This window comes from Pan troglodytes, chromosome 7 (assembly GCF_028858775.2).
Source record: "Pan troglodytes isolate AG18354 chromosome 7, NHGRI_mPanTro3-v2.0_pri, whole genome shotgun sequence".
NCBI classification, from domain to species: domain Eukaryota; kingdom Metazoa; phylum Chordata; class Mammalia; order Primates; family Hominidae; genus Pan; species Pan troglodytes.
In genome coordinates, this window is record NC_072405.2 from 104921567 (window position 1) to 104941003 (window position 19437).

Genomic DNA, 19437 nt, shown 5'->3' on the forward strand with positions numbered 1-19437 from the left:
AAACAAAAGTAGACAGAATGAACATCCATGTACTTTTTTTTTTTTTTTTTTTTTTTTGAGATGGAGTCTTGCTCTGTCGCCCAGGCTGGAGTGCAGTGGTGTGGTCTCAGCTCACTGCATGCTCGCCTCCCAGGTTCATGCCATTCTCCTGCCTCAGCCTCCGAGTAGCTGGGACTACAGGCAGCCGCCACCACGCCGGGCTAATTTTTTGTATTTTTAGTAGAGATGGGGTTTCACCATGTTAGCCAGGATGGTCTTGATCTCCTGACCTTGTGATCCGCCCGCCTCGGCCTCCCAAAGTACTGGGATTACAGGCGTGAGCCACCGCGCCCGGTGGACGTCCCACTTTTTTACATCTGTTACTATAATGCCATGAATTCATAGATTCCAGGAGCCCAGGCTTTTTTCCATTGGTTCTCACACAGTGTGCTGCTCTGGGTGGAGTGGGCTAGTGCTTCAGTTGAACCCAGGTACCTTTCTCTTTGGCTTCCTTTTCTGATCATTTTCCTTCATGCATTTCGGGAGGCTATCTCAGCTCTTAGAGTGGTTAATATGCTCAATACACACACTGATTCTATTGGCAAGAATCTTATCCTTGTTTACAACAATGCCAACAGCATGTTGGGTAACATTACAGACTCATCCAGTTTTGCCATGGTAGCTTTTATGTAGCATTCCTTTTGTTTTGTTTTGTTTTGTCTGTTTTAGAAAGGGTTGCTCTGTTGCCCAGGCAAAAGTGCAGTGGCGCAATCATGGCTCACTGTAGCCTCAATTTCCCAGGCTGAGATGATTCTCCCACCCCAGCATCCCAAGTAGCTGGGAGACTACAAGCAAGTGCCACCATCCCAGCTTTATTTATTTATTTATTTATTTATTTATTTATTTATTTAGAGAAGGAGTTTCACTCGTTGCCCAGGCTGGAGTGCAATGGCACAATCTCGGCTCACCGCAACCTCCGCCTCCTGGGTTCAAGCGATTCTCCTGCCTCAGCCTCCCAAGTACCTGGAATTACAGGCATGAGCCACCACGCCTGGCTAATTTTTTTTTTTTTTTTTTTTTTTTTGTATTTTTAGTAGAGATGGGGTTTCTCCATGTTGGTCAGGCTGGTCTCAAACTCCCGACCTCAGGTGATCCACCCGCCTCAGCCTCTCAAAGTGCTGGGATTACAGGCGTGAGCCACCGCGCCCGGCCGTTTTTTTTTTTTTTTTTAAGAGATCGGGTTTTGCCATGTTTCTCAGGCTGGTCTTGAACTTCTGAGTTCCAGCGATCTTCCCACTTCAGCCTCTGAAAGTGCTGGGATTACAGACATGAGCCATCTTGCCCAGCCCCAGACTCTTAACAAGATCTCAAATGAACTGAGAACTCACTTATCACCAAGGGGATGGTACTAAATCATTCAGGAGGCATCTGCTCCCATGATCCAATCACCCCCCACCAGGCCCTACCTCCAACATTGGGAATCACCTTTCAACGTGACATCTGGAAGGGACAAACATCCACACAGGCAGTGGCTCATGCCTGTAATCCCAACACTTCGGGAGGCTGAGGCAGGTGGATCACCTGAGGTCAGCAGTTTGAGATCAGCCTGACCAACATGGTGAAACCCTGTCTCTACCAAAAATATAAAAATTAGCCAGGCGTGGCGGCACACGCCTGTAATCCCAGCTACTTGGGAGGCTGAGGCAGGAGAATCGCTTGAACCCGGGAGGCAGAGGTTGCAGTGAGCCGAGATTATGCCACTGCACTCCAGCCTGGGCAACGAGAGTGAGACTCCATCTCAAAAACAACAACAACAACAACAACAAAATGAAGGGATCTGTAAGAGAAGTAGACTTGAAGACTGGTCAATGTAGTTAGTACTCTCCTAGGTGCTCCTTCATCTACTCTGGCTCTTTTCCTAACATCGCATAAATACAGCTCATTTGTTTACAGCATCAGAGTAGGGCTTCTAGTGCTCCTTTGGTCTGCCTTTTTACTTTATATCCAGCTTGCCATTAATTTGGCAGTTGCTTTATATTGTTGCTATTCTAAAAGTGAATGCTGATGCATGGATAATAAATCTGCTTGTTTTACACTTGAATTTGAGCTAGTGTCTTATAACTGAAACCCTTTTGAAACTTAGCAGAGTCAACACTACAAACACATTTTTAAAGATCAATGTAAAATACTCAGCTTGTTCTGGTTCTCAGCATCCTTTGTGATTCATTCTTTCCTACATGATTGGTGTTAATCATGGTTCTATCCTCAGTCATCTTCATCTATTCATTCTCTCTGGGCAAATTCATTCATTTATTACCACACTCCTCTGTGGATCTATAGACTCCTCTACCCAGCACTGTAATGGACATTTCCATCTGGATGTGTCCCACGCATTTCAAACCCAACATGCTTAAAATGGAACTTATCTTGCCACATCCAAAATCCTGCTGCTTTCTGGGTTCTTTTTACTTCACTAACCAGCACCATATACTGCCAGGTCTTAAGGAGATCATTCTTTTTTTTTTTTTTTTGGAGACGGAGTCTCCATCTGTAGCCCAGGCTGTAGTACGGTGCCGCGATCTCGGCTCACTGCACCCTCTGCCTACCAGGTTCAAGTGATTCTCCTGCCTCAGCCTCCGGAGTAGCTGGGATTACAGGTGCATGCCACCACGTCTAGCTAATTTTTGTATTTTTAGTAGAGATGGGGTTTCACCATGTTGGCCAGGCTGGTCTCAAACTCCTGACCATAGGTGATTCACCCGCCTCAGCCTCCCAAAGTGCTGGGATTACAGGCATGAACCACTGCACCTGGCCCAGGAGGTCATTCTTTATTATTATTATTATTATTATTATTATTATTATTATTTGAGACAGAGTCTCACTCTGTCACCCAGGCTGGAGTGCAGTGGTGCTACCTCAGCTCACTGCAACCTCTGCCTCCCGGGTTCAAGCGATTCTCCTGCCTCAGCCTCCTGAGTAGCTGGGATTACAGGCACCTGCCACCACACTTGGCTGGTTTTTGTATTTTTAGTAGAGACGGGGTTTCATCATGTTGGCCAGGCTGGTCTCGAACTCCTTACCTCAGGTGATCCACCCCTCTCTGCCTCCCAAAGTGCTAGGATTATAGGCGTGAGCCACGGCGCCCAGCCCAGGAGGTCATTCTTAACCTCCTCTCCTTCAACATCCTAGACAATAGTATCTCACCCATGTTTTGCCTTAATATTGAACTCCATGCATCAAATTTTGTTCCTGTCTATTGGCAGTATGTTTTAAATAGTTTTTAAAATTAAAAACACAGATCTGATCATGTGCTCTTGGAACCTTTTAATAGCTTCCCATTTGCTGTGGGAAAAAGCCATACATGTACATCCCGCATGACATTGCATAAGCTGATTCCAGCCTTCCTCTGTTGCTTTCTTGCAAGGCACTTTTTCCCCTCATGCTCTATATTCTGTGATGCATTTTCCAATTGTTTGTGTGGGAGTGATACACCTTTGTCTGTTTCCTCTATCTGAAACATTTTTTTCTGCTATCTCTCTCTTAACTGTTGCCCACTTAGAAATCTTATCTTCCTGGGCAGATGCGGTGGCTCATCCCTGTAATCCCAGCACTTTGGGAGGCCGAGGCAGGAGGATCATTTGATGTCAGGAGTTCGAGACCATCTTGGCCAAATAGTGAAACCCTGTCTCTACTAAAAATAGAAAAATTATCTGTGCGTGGTGGTGAGCGCCTGAAATCCCAGCTACCCTGGAGGCTGAGGCAGGAGAATTTCTTGAACCTGGGAGCCGGAGGTTGCAGTAAACCAAGATCGTGACACTGCACTCCAGCCTGGGCAACAGAGCAAGACTCCGTCTCAAAACAAACAAACAAACAAACAAACAAACAGAAATCTTCCTAAGGAAGACGTTTCCTGATGAAATAGGCTCACAGTAAGGTCTCCCTGTAACCAGCTTCCCATATTGTTAATGGCAGTGTGTTTCTTGTTCCTCACTAGTGACTAGTCAGTGCTTAAGATATATACAATATTTGCTGAATTAATAAATTTATATTTATACCTTCATGTGGAAACTAATGCGATTTTATATATATATATATATATTTTTTTTTTTTTTTTTCTTTAGACAGAGTCTCACTCTGTTGCCCAGGCTGGAGTGCAGTGGCCCAATCTCGGCTCACTGCAACCTCTGCCTCCCAGGTTCAAGCCATTTATCCTGCCTTAGCCTCCTGGGTAGCTGGGACTACAGGCATGTGCCACCAAGCCCAGCTAATTTTTGTATTTTTAGTAGAGACAGGGTTTCACTATGTTGGCCAGGCTGGTCTCGAACTCCTGACCTCCTGATCCATTTGCCCCAGCCTCCCAAAGTGCTGGGATTACAGGCGTGAGCCACCACACCCTGCCGATTCTATATGTTGTTGTTGTTGTTGTTGTTGTTTTACCGCGCCTGGCCGATTCTATATGTTTTTTTTTTTAAAGAATTTTTATAAATGTAAATGTTGCTAAATAGCAAATAGTATGTTTCAGTCTTTTTTTTCTTTTTTTTTTTTGAGAGGGAGTTTCATTCTTGTTGCCCAGGCTGGAGTGCAATGGCACGATCTCAGCTCACTGCAACCTCTGCCTCCCGGCTTCAAGCAATTCTGCCTCAGCCTCTGGAGTAGCTGGGATTACAGGCGCCCACCACCACGCCTGGCTAATTTTTTGTACTCTTAGTGGGGAGGGGGTTTTACCATTTTGGCCAGGCTGGTCCCGAACTCCTGACCTCAGGTGATCCACCTGCCTCAGCCTCCCAAAGTGATGGGATTACAGGCATGAGCCACCGCACCCGGCCAATATTATGTTTCTTTAGCACCATTTTGTTAATTGTTTAAATGTTAGTGGTAATCTAATTATTAGTGGTATGCGTTTACATGGGAATATAAATTCAAAGAGTCACTTTTTCACTGAAGTGCACAAAGAAGACAGTTTGGTATGAAATGTACCTCTACATTATGATTTTGGCTGCGTCTGCCATCTACTGGGCACATCATGCTGTTGGCTTTTCAGGTTTCTATTCTCAGCCAAGGTGCCATCCAGGATTCTAACAGGATTTAAAATTTGTTCTGTTTTTAAATCATATTATAATTGATGGGAAATTGATGTTTTTTAACTGTATTTATTTTAGACTGGTCAAGTGAAGCAGTGTGAATGGAGAAGAAACAAATCTGTAACTGGTTGTGATTAGTTGTGAACACCACGGCACTTGAGCCAGCCTTTACTGTATTTAAAAAAAGAAAAAGAAATGTCATAGTAGTTTCCATGTTACACATACTTTTTTTTTAACTTTTAAGTTCAGGGGTACAAGTGCAGGTTTGTAACACAGGTAAACTTGTGTCATGGGGGTTTGTTGTACAGATTATTTCATCACCCAGGTATTTATCTTAGTACCCATTAGTTATTTTTCCTGATCCTCTCCCTCCTCCCACCCTCCGCCCTCTGAAAGGTCCCAGTGTGTGTTGTTCCCCTCTATACACATACATTTTTATAGTGATGTCACAAATTTGGTAGAAAACTTTTTTTCCCAAAAATCATCGTGCTCCTTTGCTTTTAAGATACCTACAATTTGGAATGTGATGCATCCTCGATGCATCAGTCTGGACATGCCTAGTAAATGATCTGCAGTGGCTGTCTGGCTGAAGAGTACTTCAGGGACAGCTCCAGGACTGCACTGGATCTGGCCTGAGCATCCAGGTCTGGCCTAAGCTCTTTGTAGGGTGGAAAAACAGCAGAAACAACTTCATCTGTCAGCGCTTTAGGAATAGCAGATTTTTTTCTGAATTAACTGAATTGAGGTACTCAGAGTCCACCTGCTATCCAATTGCATCCCTTTTTCAAAATAAGAAAGTATTTAATCCACCATTTACACATACCAAGAAGGCCTAAGTGCAATTAATAGCAGGTGTCTTCTAATGTGGCAGTCTCAATCTCTATAAATAGGGTTGTTTGAGTTAGCAAAAACAAAATACCAAACCAAAACAAAACCCAGGATATTCAATTACACAGAACTTTCAGATAAATAACAAATCATTTTTGGTATAAGCATGTCCCAAATATTGCATGGGACATGCTCATACTAAAGTGTCCTGAATTTTTTATCTGGAAACCCTAATATAATTCACAAATATTTAAAGGGCTTACTATCTGAAAGAAGAGAGGCAAGAGTCTTGGTACAAAGTCAGCAACCTATGTTTTCTTTGCCTGGGACAAACTTAGTTGATAACAGGCCACTTAGTTCCAATGATGTTTTGCTTTATGAGTATTGCTTCATATGACCAAGTTGATCAAAAATCTCTACCTAGAGTAGTTTTTAACTATAAGAAAATTTGTTTTTCAAAAAAAGTCCTGACCAGGTGCAGTGGCTCATGCCTCTAATTCCAGCACTTTGGGAGGCCAAGGAGGGTGGATTGCTTGAGCCCAAGAGTTCAAGACCAGCCTGGGCAACATGGTGAAACCATGTCTCTACAAATATATATATATATATAATGTATATACGTATATTTTATATACGTATATATGTATATTTTATATATACACACACAGAATATATCTATATTCAGAAAAATACACACACACACACACACATACGCAGAAGAATTAGCTGGGCGTGGTGGCGTGTGTCTGTAGTCCCAGCTACTTGGGAGGCTGAGGTGGGAGGATCACCTGAGCCTGGGAGGTCAAGGCTACAGTGAGCCATGATTGCACATGTGCACTCCAGCCTTGACAACAAAATGAGACCCTATTTCAAAAAAAAAGAAATAAAGAAAATGTCCTAAAACATCTAATATATCCAATTCAAGAATATTTAAATAGAATGCTTTTTTTTTTTTTTTTTTGAGATGGAGTCTTGCTCTGTTACCCAGGCTGGAGTGCAGTGGCATATTTTGGCTCACTGTAACCTCCGCCTCCCAGGTTCAAGAGATTCTCCTGCCTCAGTTTCCTGAGCAGCGGGGACTACAGGCACTCACACCACGCCCAGGTAATTCTTGTGTTTTTTTGTAGAGACAGGGTTACACCATGTTGGCCAGGCTGGTCTTGAACTCCTGACCTCAGGTGATCCGCCCACCTCGGCCTCCCAAATTTCTGGGATTACAGGTGTGAGCCACCGTGCTTGGCCTTTTTTTTTTTTTTTTTTTTTTTTGAGACAGAGTCTTGCTCTGTCACCCAGGCTGGAGTGCAGTGGTACGATCTTGGCTCACTGAAGCCTCCGCCTCCCGGGTTCAAGCGATTCTCCTGCCTCAGCATCCCGAGTAGCTGGGACTACAAGCGTCTGCCATGACGCCCAGCTAATTTTTTTATTTTTAGTAGGGACGGGGTTTCGCCATGTTGGCTAGGCTGGTCTTGAACTCCTGACCTCAGGTGATCCGCCCGCCTCCGCCTCCCAAAATGCTGGTATTACAGGCATGAGCCACCGGGATTACAGGCAGGAGCCACTTGGGAGCCCAAGGTGGGCGGATCACCTGAGGTCAGGAGTTCGAGACAAGCCTGACCAACGTGGTGAACCCCATCTCTACTAAAAATAGAAAAAACTTAGCTGGGAGTGGTGACAGGCACCTGTAGTCCCAGCTACTCAGGAGGCTGGGACAGGTGAACCCCATCTCTACTAAAAATAGAAAAAACTTAGCTGGGCGTGGTGACAGGCGCCTGTAGTCCCAGCTACTCGGAAGGCTGGGACAGGAGAATTGCTTGAACCCGGGAGGCAGAGGTTGCAGTGAGCCGAGATCGAACCACTGCACTCCAACCTAGATGAGAGAGTGAGACTCCGTCTCAAAAAAAAAAAAAAGATTTTAATCAACAGATAATTAATATTTTATTACATAATAAAAATGAAACACAATTCCATATCTTTCATAGAAGCTGAACCGACACAAGGATTTCTAACTAATTATGTTCTTTTACTACTAATGAGGTGAAGCATGTGCCAGAATAATGTTTCTTGTTTTTTGTTTTTTTGCTGCTGTTGTTTTTTTGAGAGGGTCTCATTCTCAGCCAGGCTTGAGTGCAGTGGCTTGATCACAGCTCACTGCAGCCTCAACCTCTTTGGCTCAGGTGATCCTCCCACCTCAGCCTCCCAGGTAGCTGGAACTACAGGTGCACGCCACCATGCCCAGCTATTTTTTGTATTTTTTAGTAGTGGCGGGGCTTCACCATGTTGCCAAGGCTGGTCTTGAACTCCTGGGCTCAAGCAATCTGCCGGCCTTGGCCTCCCAAAAAGCTGGGGATTACAGGCATGAGCCACCTCGATCAGCCTCAGAAGAATGTTTTAAAAATAGACTGCATGTATTTTTTTGGTTTCAAGTAGAGAAGTTTTAAGGCCTTTTGTTTTATATTGTTCTTATATCTTGGCAGCACTTTTTCCTGGGAACATAGAAAGCACATGATTAATTTCAAGATGGAAATATCAGAAATCATGTTCGACTCATCATTTATCACATCCAATTTGTCATCAGGCCCTGTAGATTTCATTTCCAGCATCTTTTGAATTCATTCTCTTTGAACATTTTTATTTTCATTGCCTCATACCAGGCCTTTATTTTCTTACTCAGTTTACTATAAAAGCCTCCTAAACTACATTTGCTAAAGACTTAACTTTTTAAAACAAAGAACATTTCACATTATGTCCTTAAAATATCCATTGCATAGAGAAGAGGTCCTCAAACTTCTAGAGAAGGCAGAAAATCACACGGCTCTTTGAATAGCTCATAAGTAAAAGACAATTTGGGAAAATTTGGGTTCTTTAGGACTGGTCAGGGTGAGGCAAAATGTAATGAAATGCTCCTTCACATCTTGCATAAGAAACTAGCAGCCCATGGTTTTGCAGTGATAAAACAATCAGAGTATCGTCTGAAATCATCTTAAGACCATATGTCCACTAGCCATCTGGAAACAGCTGGCCTTAGGAATTAGGAAATGGCCTACTGAAAACTCAGCTGTAATGCCTGCTGCAAGGCAACATCTTGAGTAGTTCAGGTTCCATTCTTCTTGAATGAAATATAGATTTTTAATAAAAACAGCCTATTTTTCTCACAGTAAGATTACACTGGTTTGAGAATAAGATGCTTCACTCTCATTATCCTTATGTGTTTTTTGTTTGTTTGTTTTGTGTGATGGAGTTTCGCTCTTGTTGCCCAGGCTGGAATGCAATGGCATGATCTCGGCTCACCGCAACCTCCACCTCCCAGGTTCAAGCGATTCTCCTGCCTCAGCCTCCCGAGTAGCTGGGATTACAGGCATGCGCCACCACGCCCAGCTAATTTTGTATTTTTAGCAGAGATGGGGTTTCTCCATGTTGGTCAGGCTGGTCTCGAACTCCTGACCTCAGGTGATCCACCTGCCTCAACCTCCCAAAGTGTTGGGATTACAGGCATGAGCCATGGTGCCCGGCCCTAATGTGGGTTTTTAGGGTTCAAGAGAAGAATGTTTCTACTAGGGCATAATTATCTCTATCTTATATTTCCATTTGTTATTTTAAGAAGCTATTTTTTTTTCTATCATTTTTCTTTCCCCTGTTATTGTAGAGGTCAGGCAAACTTAAAATTTAGTCCATTAGTCAACTTGAGGTGACCGTGAAGAAACTGTAGGATATTAAGACTCTAGACTTAGAAAACAGCAGACCTCAATAGCTACTATATGTTTTCCAAGAGGTGCAGCTCTTTCAGTCAGCTGATCTGATAAGCAGCATACTCAGGTACTGTTGCTCATGTCCAGGGACCCTACCATATCCTGTGGTTTTCAGGGTCCTTATATTCTGTGCTCTCTTGGCTCTGGCACCAGGCCTTTTCTGGTCCACTGTTTCTAACTCCTGGTAAAGTGTTGTTTTAAGGCAAAAAACATCTTTACAGGGAACCAGACATAAAAAGAGTTCCTGGAGGCCCCGCGTGGTAGCTCATGCCTGTAATCCCAGCACTTTGTGGGGCTGAGGCCGGTGGATCACTTGAGGTCAGGATTTCAAGACCAGCCTGGGCAACATGGTGAAACCACACCCCTCCACTTCTCTACTAAAAGTACAAAAAATTATCCGGGCGTGGTGGTGGGCACCTGTAAACCCAGCACTTTGGGGGGCCAAGGTGGGCGGATCACTTGAGGCCAGGAGTTGGAGACTAGCCTGGCCAACCAACATGGTGAAATCCCATCTCTACTAAAAATATGAAAATTAAGTGGTGGCTTGCGCCTGTAGTCCCAGCTACTGGGAAGGCCGAGGCACGAAAATCGCTTTAACCCAGGAGGCGGAGGTTGCAGTGAACCTAGATCGAGTCATTGCATTCCAGCCTGGGCGACAGAGCGAGACTCTGTCTCAAAAAAAAAAAAAAAAAGTTCCTGGAACCGTTTCTGCACATCACTGAAAAATGATAGCTTCTCCCCAAATATCCTAACTTAAAGGTGCTATTAGGAGAATCTTGCTGCCTGCTAATAATGGGGTGTCCATAATTACCCCATGACTTCAGTGAATTCTCGTGCCTGTTTCTCCCGATCTAAAATGGGTATATTTCATTCACTAAATTTACTTCTGAGTACTGTTGGGGAAAAGATCCCGGTGTTTGTTGAAGAATGCTAGATATGATGAAAGTTAAACACAGTTTAACAAATTAAAATTATTCCCTATTGCTGTGTAATATCTAATTGCACACTGCTCTACCCCAGACCATTGTATTATCTCCCCCCGCCCCCCCCCCCCCAGAATATCATGAAATACAACATATTTGCTAAACCAGTTTTGGTGATTTAAAACAAGTTCCAAGCACAAGCTTCTTTCTTGTAATGGTCAAGTGGCCTACGAAACCAAAGCGCCAACTGAGAACGTTTTGCTGCTGCACTCTGAAATCCCAGCGAGAACGCAGGCAGCGATGGCAGTTCTGGAGCACCGGGTTCCACTTCTGCCTCTGACCGGCTTTGTGACTTCCACCACATTAGATCTGAGTTTCCTCCCTGTAAAATGGGTCGGGAATGGAGGCTGGACCTGGGAGGTATCGCTGATGATCGTCTCTGACTCGCTAAGTCGCGGAGTCACAAAAGTGGCGGAAAGCATGCCCTCACTTTTTGGGACGAGTAGGACGAGGGGCGGGGCTGCAGCGAGACCCACCAGTCTCGCTTTCCAGGGGAGGCGGCGGCCAGGAGCTACTGCTGTGGGCGGCACCCCCGGCGTGGAGTCTCCTTCCTGCCCGCGCAGGCCCCGGCGCCCCAGCGAAACGCTCCGGCCGCTCCCCTCTCCCAACACTCTGGTTCCCGGGCCGCCTGCGGGGACGCGGTTGGCAGCGACACCGGAGGGGGGTGGGTCAGGAAGTGGGGGCGCGGCGGCCAGGAGCGGGCCCCCGGTGGCCGAGGGGTTCGGCGACGCGGAGGGAGGGAGAGTCCGGGCCGCGCGGGAGCCGCAGGGCGCCCTAGCCTCCGCAGAAACGATGGCGGAGGAAGAAGGTGACTGCAGCGGGGTCCAGCGCGCCAACGGCTGCCAGTGGTCTCGGGAAGGAGGGGCGGGGGCGCTGGAGGTCTGGGTTGGAGCTGCTGGTGGCCGCGGTCGCGGTGGCGGCCGCGCGGGGAGGGCGGGAAGGAGCGCGGCGCCCAGGAGAGGGCTGCGGAGAAATTCAGGAGAGCGGAGCAAATGGCCCGAAGTTTTGTCGGCCGAATTGGGAAGCAAAGGTGGAGCTGAAAGTTGGGAATCCGTAGCAAGAGAGAAAGCTGTGCCGGGAGTGGTTGGGAGGGAGGGAGGGTCCTGAGCAGATTCTTGGTGAAGTGGGAGGCGCAGTTGGGTTTCGAAAATGCAGGTTTAGGTACTGAGTGCATATTTGGAATGCGATTTTTAAAGGGCTGTGGATATTGACAAACCCAGAGGCACAGGGGGCGAGGGAACATTCACCACGGGAATAAAGAGGCAGGGATTTGGGATAAACATGGCAAGATTAATTAGGAATGGGCGAACACGCAGAAACTGAAGAAAGCCAAGTTCACTTAGGTTCAGGGGAAAATGGTAAAGAGCAGAGCCATCTAAGTATTATAGTTTTGGGAGATGATGAGGCCAGGAGGCCTTTGAGGGTCAAAGTGGGTGAGCTGGAGAAAGGTTTCCATGCCGCCTTCAGGATCAATGCTAAGATAAGTAATTCATTCAGCAGTATTTTATTTATAGAAAATGATAAGTATGAGACAAAAATGGGAAGTTAGATGAAACTTATCGGTTAGTGATAAACAATACAAGGAATACTCATGGCATAGTAACTTCATGATAACCCCTACTAGTTTCAGGAAGTGAGAAGCAATTAGATTTTTGCCTTCTGGTGGAAAACACAACTTTTTACCTTATGAGTGGAGCTGTGGATGTGATAGTAAATTGATCTAATTTAGACTCAAGCCCCCCCCGCCTTTTTTTTTTTTTTGAAACGGAGTTTCGTTCTTGTTGCCCAGTCTGGAGTGCAAAGGCGCGATCTCGGTTCACCGCAACCTCCGCTTCCTGGATTCAAGCGATTCTCCTGCCTCAGCCTCCCTAGTAGCTGGGATTACAGGCATGCGCCATCACACCCGGTTAATTTTATATTTTGAGTAGAGACGGGGTTTCTCCATGTTGGTCTGGCTGGTCTTGAACTTCTGACCTCAGGTGATCCGCCCACCTCGGCCTCCCAGAGTGCTGGGATTACAGGCGTGAGCCACGGGTCCAGCCGACTCAAGCCTTTCTGAATCAAGAGTGCAAGGAAGGAGTTTAAAGGATTCAGCGGAAAGCAGTTTTTAAAAATTAAGCGTAAGAAGTGTTTACTGATGTGTGACTTGCTGACCTGTCCCTGTGCAGGCTTGGTTCATATTTGTTTCCATTGAGTTTTCAGAGTGTTAAAGCTGGTCTGAATTTAAGACATTCTAACTAAAAACAGCTTCAAAAACAAAGCTATTTGTCGTTGGTGAGAAAGAATGTAATTCCATTTGTTTACTTGGTTCTGTCTGTGGTTACAGTATATCATCATTTGAAATATTTCTTGATGTATTTTTCTTTTCTAATTGCATATTTATGGGGGTAGGTTGATATACTAACTTGTAGGTTCCTATGAGTACATTCATGCTTAACTTAAAGCATTAAAAAAGTTAAGACTGCATTAAAAAATCAATACTACAATACTGAAAGTCTTTAATACATCATGCAAAATGAAAAATTATTTTAGACTATGGTTGTACTTAAATAGATCTGTGGAGCCAATATTAAAAGATTGTACCGTTTTGTAAATTTTACTTACGTGATATAAAATGATAAATGGGCGGGGCATGATGGCTCATGCCTGTAGTCCCAGCACTTTGGGAGGCCAAGGCGAGTGGATCACTTGAAGTCAGAAGTTCGAGACCAGCCTGGCTCACACAGTGAAACCCCATCTCTACTAAAAATACAAAAATTAGCCGGGTGGAGTGGCAAGTGTCTGTAGTCCCAGCTACTCAGGAGGCTGAGGTAGGAGAATCACTTGAACCCGGGAGGCGGAGGTTGCAGTGAGCCAAGATTGCACCATTGCATCCAGCCTGGGTGACAGAGCGAGACTCCATCTTAAAAAAAATAAAATTAAGGCCGGGCACGGTGGCTCACGCCTGTAATCCTAACACTTTGGGAGGCCAAGGTGGGCGGATCACGAGGTCAGGAGTTCGAGACCAGCCTGGCCAATATGGTGAAACCCTGTCTCTACTAAAAAATACAAAAGTTAGCCGGGCGTGGTGGCGCATGCCAATAGTCCCAGCTACCCGGGAGGCTGAGGCAAGAGAATCGATGGAACCCGGGAGGCCGAGGTTGCAGTGAGACGAGATCGCCCCACTGCACTCCAGCCTGGGTGACAGAGTGAGACTCCCTCTCAAAAATAAAATAAATAAAATGATAAATGATTTTTGGTTGTAGAATTACATATAATTCAAAAGCAGTTAAATACATCTTATATGGGACAATTAATGGGTTGTAATTTATTAAAATATTGCTTTATTCAACACATTTTTAATTCCGTAAATATTTGTATTCATACCCTATTAGTTGCAAGGATATAATAGTCAACAATGAATGAGTAAATTTTCATTTATTATAATGCTAGTAATAATAATACATATAGCAAACCTGTCTGTCTATGTGCCAGGCATTCTGAGTGTTTTATGTTTATTTGTCACTCTATACTTTTTTTCCCCCAGAATCCGTATTATCTTTTGTTCGCTGTGTTAAAATTAGACTAAATAGTCTGTGTATTTTACTTGTATCCAGGTGTTCTCCGCGTCCCATCTTGCTTACCATTCACATTCACTTGGATCCTCTTCATTGTCCAAGTAAATATTCTGGGAATCTGGTCTTTAAAAAAATGTCTTCCTTGATGCAATAGAGGGCCAGGGTGTTTATATTTATGCTTTCTGAAAGCAATGTTAGAACAAAGAAAGAAGTGACAACCTTGAGTAGAGCAGTATTAACATTTCACTTGGAAACTGCTATGTCTAGCCTGGATGGACATTTGAAAGTCTGTTTGTAGCCCTACTGTTTCATATGAAGATGACTGGACTGAAGTCTGAAATAGCAGGTTACTTTTGTGGATGTGTAATCATCTTCATTTAGTTTGACTTTTTCTTTACAATGCTAAAAATATCAGATAGTGAAAAGGAGTGGCCGGGCGTGGTGGCTCACGCCTGTAATCCCAGCACTTTGGGAGGCCGAGGCGGGCGAATCACGAGGTCAGGAGTTTGAGGCCAGCCTGGCCAACATGATGAAACCCCTGTCTCTACTAAAAATACAAAAAATTAGCTGGGCGTAGTGGCGGATGCCTGTAATCCCAGCTACTCGGAAGGCTGAGGTAGGAGAATTGCTTGAACCCGGGAGGCGGAGGTTGTAGTGAGCCGGGATGGCACCACTGCACTGCAGCCTGGGCAAAAAGAGTGAAACTCCGTCTCAAAAAAAAAAAAAAAAGATAGTGAAAAGGAAACCTGAATTACATCGCAGAGCTTTCCTGTCAGAACTGATAATCTCATTTGTCCATTGCTTTGGCCTTTGCTTTTTTTCCACCTAGAGATGTGTGACTTTGTTTTTCCATTATGAAATTATATGAAAAGTTAGCTTTAGGGATAAGGTTGAAGAGATGAGCTAAAATGAATACTGTATTTATCGAGTCGTACTTTTGGCTCTTACAGTTTAATGCCACTAAAATTGATATGTCTTAAAATCAGTGCACGCATTCAGTATGACACTGTGGTTTTTTTTCCCCTTGAAAAACCTATTAAGTAGTATCTTCAAACGTATGGCATCTTAGAATCAGGAAAATATAATATTATAGATCTTTTATAGATTACATATTTGTATGGTCCTTGATCATTGCTAATATAAGTTCTTGAGAGATGATTGTTGAGATTTGTATACTTCATAAATTACTTGAAAATCTATGTAAAATTTTTGTGTAAGTTGTACTTTTATAAACAAAAATCATTTATGGACACAAAGAGAACATGTTTAATTAAAGTCCTGTAAAGCGATTTATTTGATAAAGAACATTTTTAAAAAGGAAAATGATAATTTTTTGTAAGAACTCATTTTATGTGACTATTCCCCTCCCAAATTATCACTAAGTGTGTATTTTTAGACTCTAATGGAAAAGACCCACCTACCTAGCCCATTGGTCACATATAGTATATTTGTTGACTATCTCAATAGATTTGTTAATTTGACTTCTGAAATTATCCAATTAAATGTTTTAAAGTCCAATGCTATTACGTGATTAATCATGCAGGTGTATCTGCAAAGGAAAGTTCTTGTAGTTATATCTTCCCCTTGTATTCTTTTAAAATAAAATTAAAAACAATAATTTGCTTTTGAAGACTTATATTTGATTTTGCATAAATATGTGTTCTTGTTGACTGCTTCTAACTTTTACTTTAACCTAGAGCAGGGGAATATTAAAGAGGCATAATGAGGAAGGAATATAGTAATATTTACTAATTGACCTAGATTTATATACAGAAATACTCAAAGTCTGGGGTATGTTTTTCTAATAATGTCATTTTTTGTTTTTTTTTTGTTTTGTTTCGTTTTGTTTTTGAGACGGAGTCTCCCTCTGTCACCAGGCTAGAGTGCAGTAGCGCGATCTCGGGTCACTGCAGCTTCACCTACTAGGTTCAAGTGATTCTCCTGCCTCAGCCTCCTGAGTAGCTGGGATTACAGGAGTGCACCACCACACCCGGCTGATTTTTCTATTTTTAGTAGAGACAGGGTTTCACCATATTGTCCAGGCTGTTCTCGATCTCCTGACTTCAGGTGATCCACCCACCTTGGACTCCCAAAGTGCTGGGATTACAGGTGTGAGCCACCATACCTGGCCTAATAATGTCATTTTAAAATATTTTCATTGATTTCACTACTTAACATGACTACAGAATAAATGGTAGTATAGAAATGGGTAAACATTAGATTCATCAGTCTGAATCCACTAAATGTACAGCTTTTTTTTTTTTATCACTATGCCAGTGTTTAAAGATATTTTAGTGAACATACAAGTTTGCTATGAAGCTATTTTAAGATACATTTATTTTATTCATTTTCCACAGTAAAGCTAGAGAACATCCATCTGATCAGCAGCAACTGATTCATTTCTCCTTCTTTGACTTTTATGTTTATTTTCACATTTCATAGCCTGAAGTTATTACTAAGAGAAAGGAAGAAAACTGTCTTCCACTTCCATGAGAAAGATAAATTATTGTATCACTTTATAACTTGGCAGGAACACTCTGTACTTATAGTATCATAATCTATCCCACAAGATGATTAATTCTAGGGAGGAAAAGTATAAATTGTATATAGTACATTCCTGTTCATCTTGGAGTTTAGTTTACTAGTTTGGAGGTAACTTCTGCATCACATTTTCTGAAACTGGAGCTAGAAGAGGAAGATAGTCTAATCCTGGGAAATTATTTTGAGACCTTCTCAAATATAGGTATCTTTGTAGGTTCAGCCTATTTTCTAATACCTAAATCTATAAGATTGTACAATGCTAATGATAACACAGCACTGAAATTCTGCAGAACTTTTAGGGTTATTTAAAAACAGAAGTGTAGTTTATGATGAATGTATTATGTTTTGATTTTTTTTTTGAGATAGAGTCTCGCTCTGTCGCCCAGGCTGGAGTGCAGTGGCACGATCTCGGCTCACTGCAAGCTCCACCTTCTGGGTTCACGCCATTCTCCTGCCTCAGCCTCCCAAGTAGCTGGGACTACAGGCGCCCGCCACCATGCCAGGCTAATTTTTTTGTATTTTTTTTTTTAGTAGAGACAGGGTTTCACCATGTTAGGATGGTCTCGATCTCCTGACCTCGTGATCCGCCCACCTCGGCCTCCCAAAGTGCTGGGATTACAGGCGTGAGCCACAGCGCCCGGCTATGTTTTGATTTTTAAAGAACAGTTAAGCCATAAATTATGCATTTGATACTTTAAGGTAACTAGAATTATGAGGTGAATAACACCTTGACCCCCAGTTTGGAAAAGAGCTTACTTATTTTGGGATATTTTGAAAATTCCATCATCTTGGGAGAAGAGCACATTGGTTTACTATTAGGATTGTCAAAACACAGATTGGGGAGTGGAACTTAAATTGTCTTTTTTTAGACAAAAGATAATTTTGCAGGGGTGCCAAAATAATTATGAAAAGGTTATCTTTGATACTAATAGGTCTTAGTGGTACTTTTGCTTTAGAATAATAAAGGTTAATTGGCTCAGGATACAGATTAAAACAATTTTATACACACATTGCAATAATGTCTTAAATATTTTAAGGACCACCTGTAGAGCTGCGCCAAAGAAAAAAGCCAAAGTCTTCAGAAAATAAGGAATCTGCCAAAGAAGAGAAAATCAGTGACATTCCAATTCCTGAAAGAGCTCCAAAACGTAAGTTGACTTGGAATTTGTGCTACTACAAAAATAGTTTACACTAGAAAGTATATTTTATATCAATATTTTAAATATACATATTTTGAGATTAAGTATATGCTCAGCTTTCACTAGGTTTTGGACAACCCCCAAATCTCACTGGCTTATGACAAACATTTATTTCTAATTAATATTACATGTTGTGGCTGCAGTTTGGCTGTCGTAGTTTTATGTGTTGCGAAGGAATAGTCCGTATTTGGGAAAGATTTTTCTTGTGACGTAGGAAAAGAGGAGGCAGAATCATGCAATGCCTCTTAAAGTTTCTGCTGACCTGGCACACTATCACTTGTACGCACCTTTTATTGGCCAAAGCAAGTCATATAATCAATTCAGACGATGGGATGTGAAGTATACTTTGATTACAGGGAAGTGTTCCAGGTCACATGGTAGTGGGCAGGGATATATAAGATTTTTAAAGGGAAGGAGAAAATAGTTGTGAATAATAATATAGTTTACCACACCCTGTCCTTGTGATTTATTTCCCTCCCTCAGACAAAATACACTTACTTTTTCCCACACCCTAAAACTCTCTCTTATCTAGTCACAGCCTTAATCTTGAACCCAAAGGCTTATCTACATCAGGGCCAGCTATGACTCATTCTAATCCAGAGATCTATGAACTAAAAAGACAGGTTATCTGTTTTATGTCAGGGGTTCCCCAGACCACCCCCATGTTTGGTTATTAGCTGGAAGGACTCACAAGTTTCAGAATGAAGTTGTATTTACAGCTATGATTGATTGATTGATTGATTGATTGATTTTTGAGACAGAGTCTCGCTCTGTCACCCAGGCTGGAGTGCAGTGGCACGATCTCAGCTCACTGCAACCTCCACCTTCTGGGTTCAAGCGATTGTCCTGCCTCAGCCTCCTCAGTAGCTGGAACTACAGGCACATGCCACCACGCCTGGCTAATTTTTGTATTTTTGGTAGAGACGGGGTTTCACCATGTTGGCCAGTCTAGTCTTGAACTCCTGACCTCAAGTGTTCCACCTGCCACAGCCTCTCAAAGTGCTGAGATTATAGGCATAAGCCACCGTGCCCAGCCTACAGCTATGATTTATTATAGCAAATAATATAAAACAAAATCAGCAAAGGGAAAAGGCCTATTTTGGTGAAATCTGCAAGAAACCAGGCATAGGCTTCCAAATTTCCACTCCAACAGAGTCACACAGGATGGGCCTGATTCCTTCAGCATCAAATTGTGACATTTGTAAAGTTTTATCTACCAGGGAAGCTCATTAGTGACTCAGTGCTCAGGGTTTTTACTGGGGGCTGGTCATGTGGGTATCCTCTGCCTACCATGTCCCAAAATTCTTGACTCCCAGAAAGAAAGCATAAACTACATTGTTTGTACAAAGAGGATAGGCACTGTTATCAGTTAGAGAATGGTGGGAACTCTCCTGAAATTGAAGTTCCTAGATCCCAGCCAAGAGAGCCTACCTTGCAAGCAGGGCTTTCTTTTTTTCCTTTTTCTTTTTTTCTCTTGAGACGGAGTCTCACCCTGTCACCCAGGCAGGAGTGCCATGGTGCGGTCT

The 19437-nt window shown here is 43.1% G+C and overlaps 1 protein-coding gene across 5 annotated transcripts in view; it reads left to right on the forward strand.

Annotated features, from left to right (window-relative positions):
* The first annotated feature begins 11265 nt into the window (after positions 1-11265).
* Positions 11266-19437, forward strand: part of DPY19L4 (dpy-19 like 4) — a 71071-nt gene continuing 62899 nt past the window's right edge. For 2 of the 5 annotated variants that reach the window (XM_016959690.4, XM_016959689.4), the window contains exons 1-2: positions 11299-11422; positions 17750-17860. In XM_016959690.4, the coding sequence (XP_016815179.2) occupies positions 11407-11422; positions 17750-17860 (127 nt within the window). In that variant the 5' untranslated portion in view covers positions 11299-11406. Of the gene's footprint in view, positions 11423-17749; positions 17861-19437 lie in introns of all 5 variants that reach the window. The other 3 variants (XM_016959688.4, XM_063816415.1, XM_063816416.1) reach the window with 3 other exon arrangements.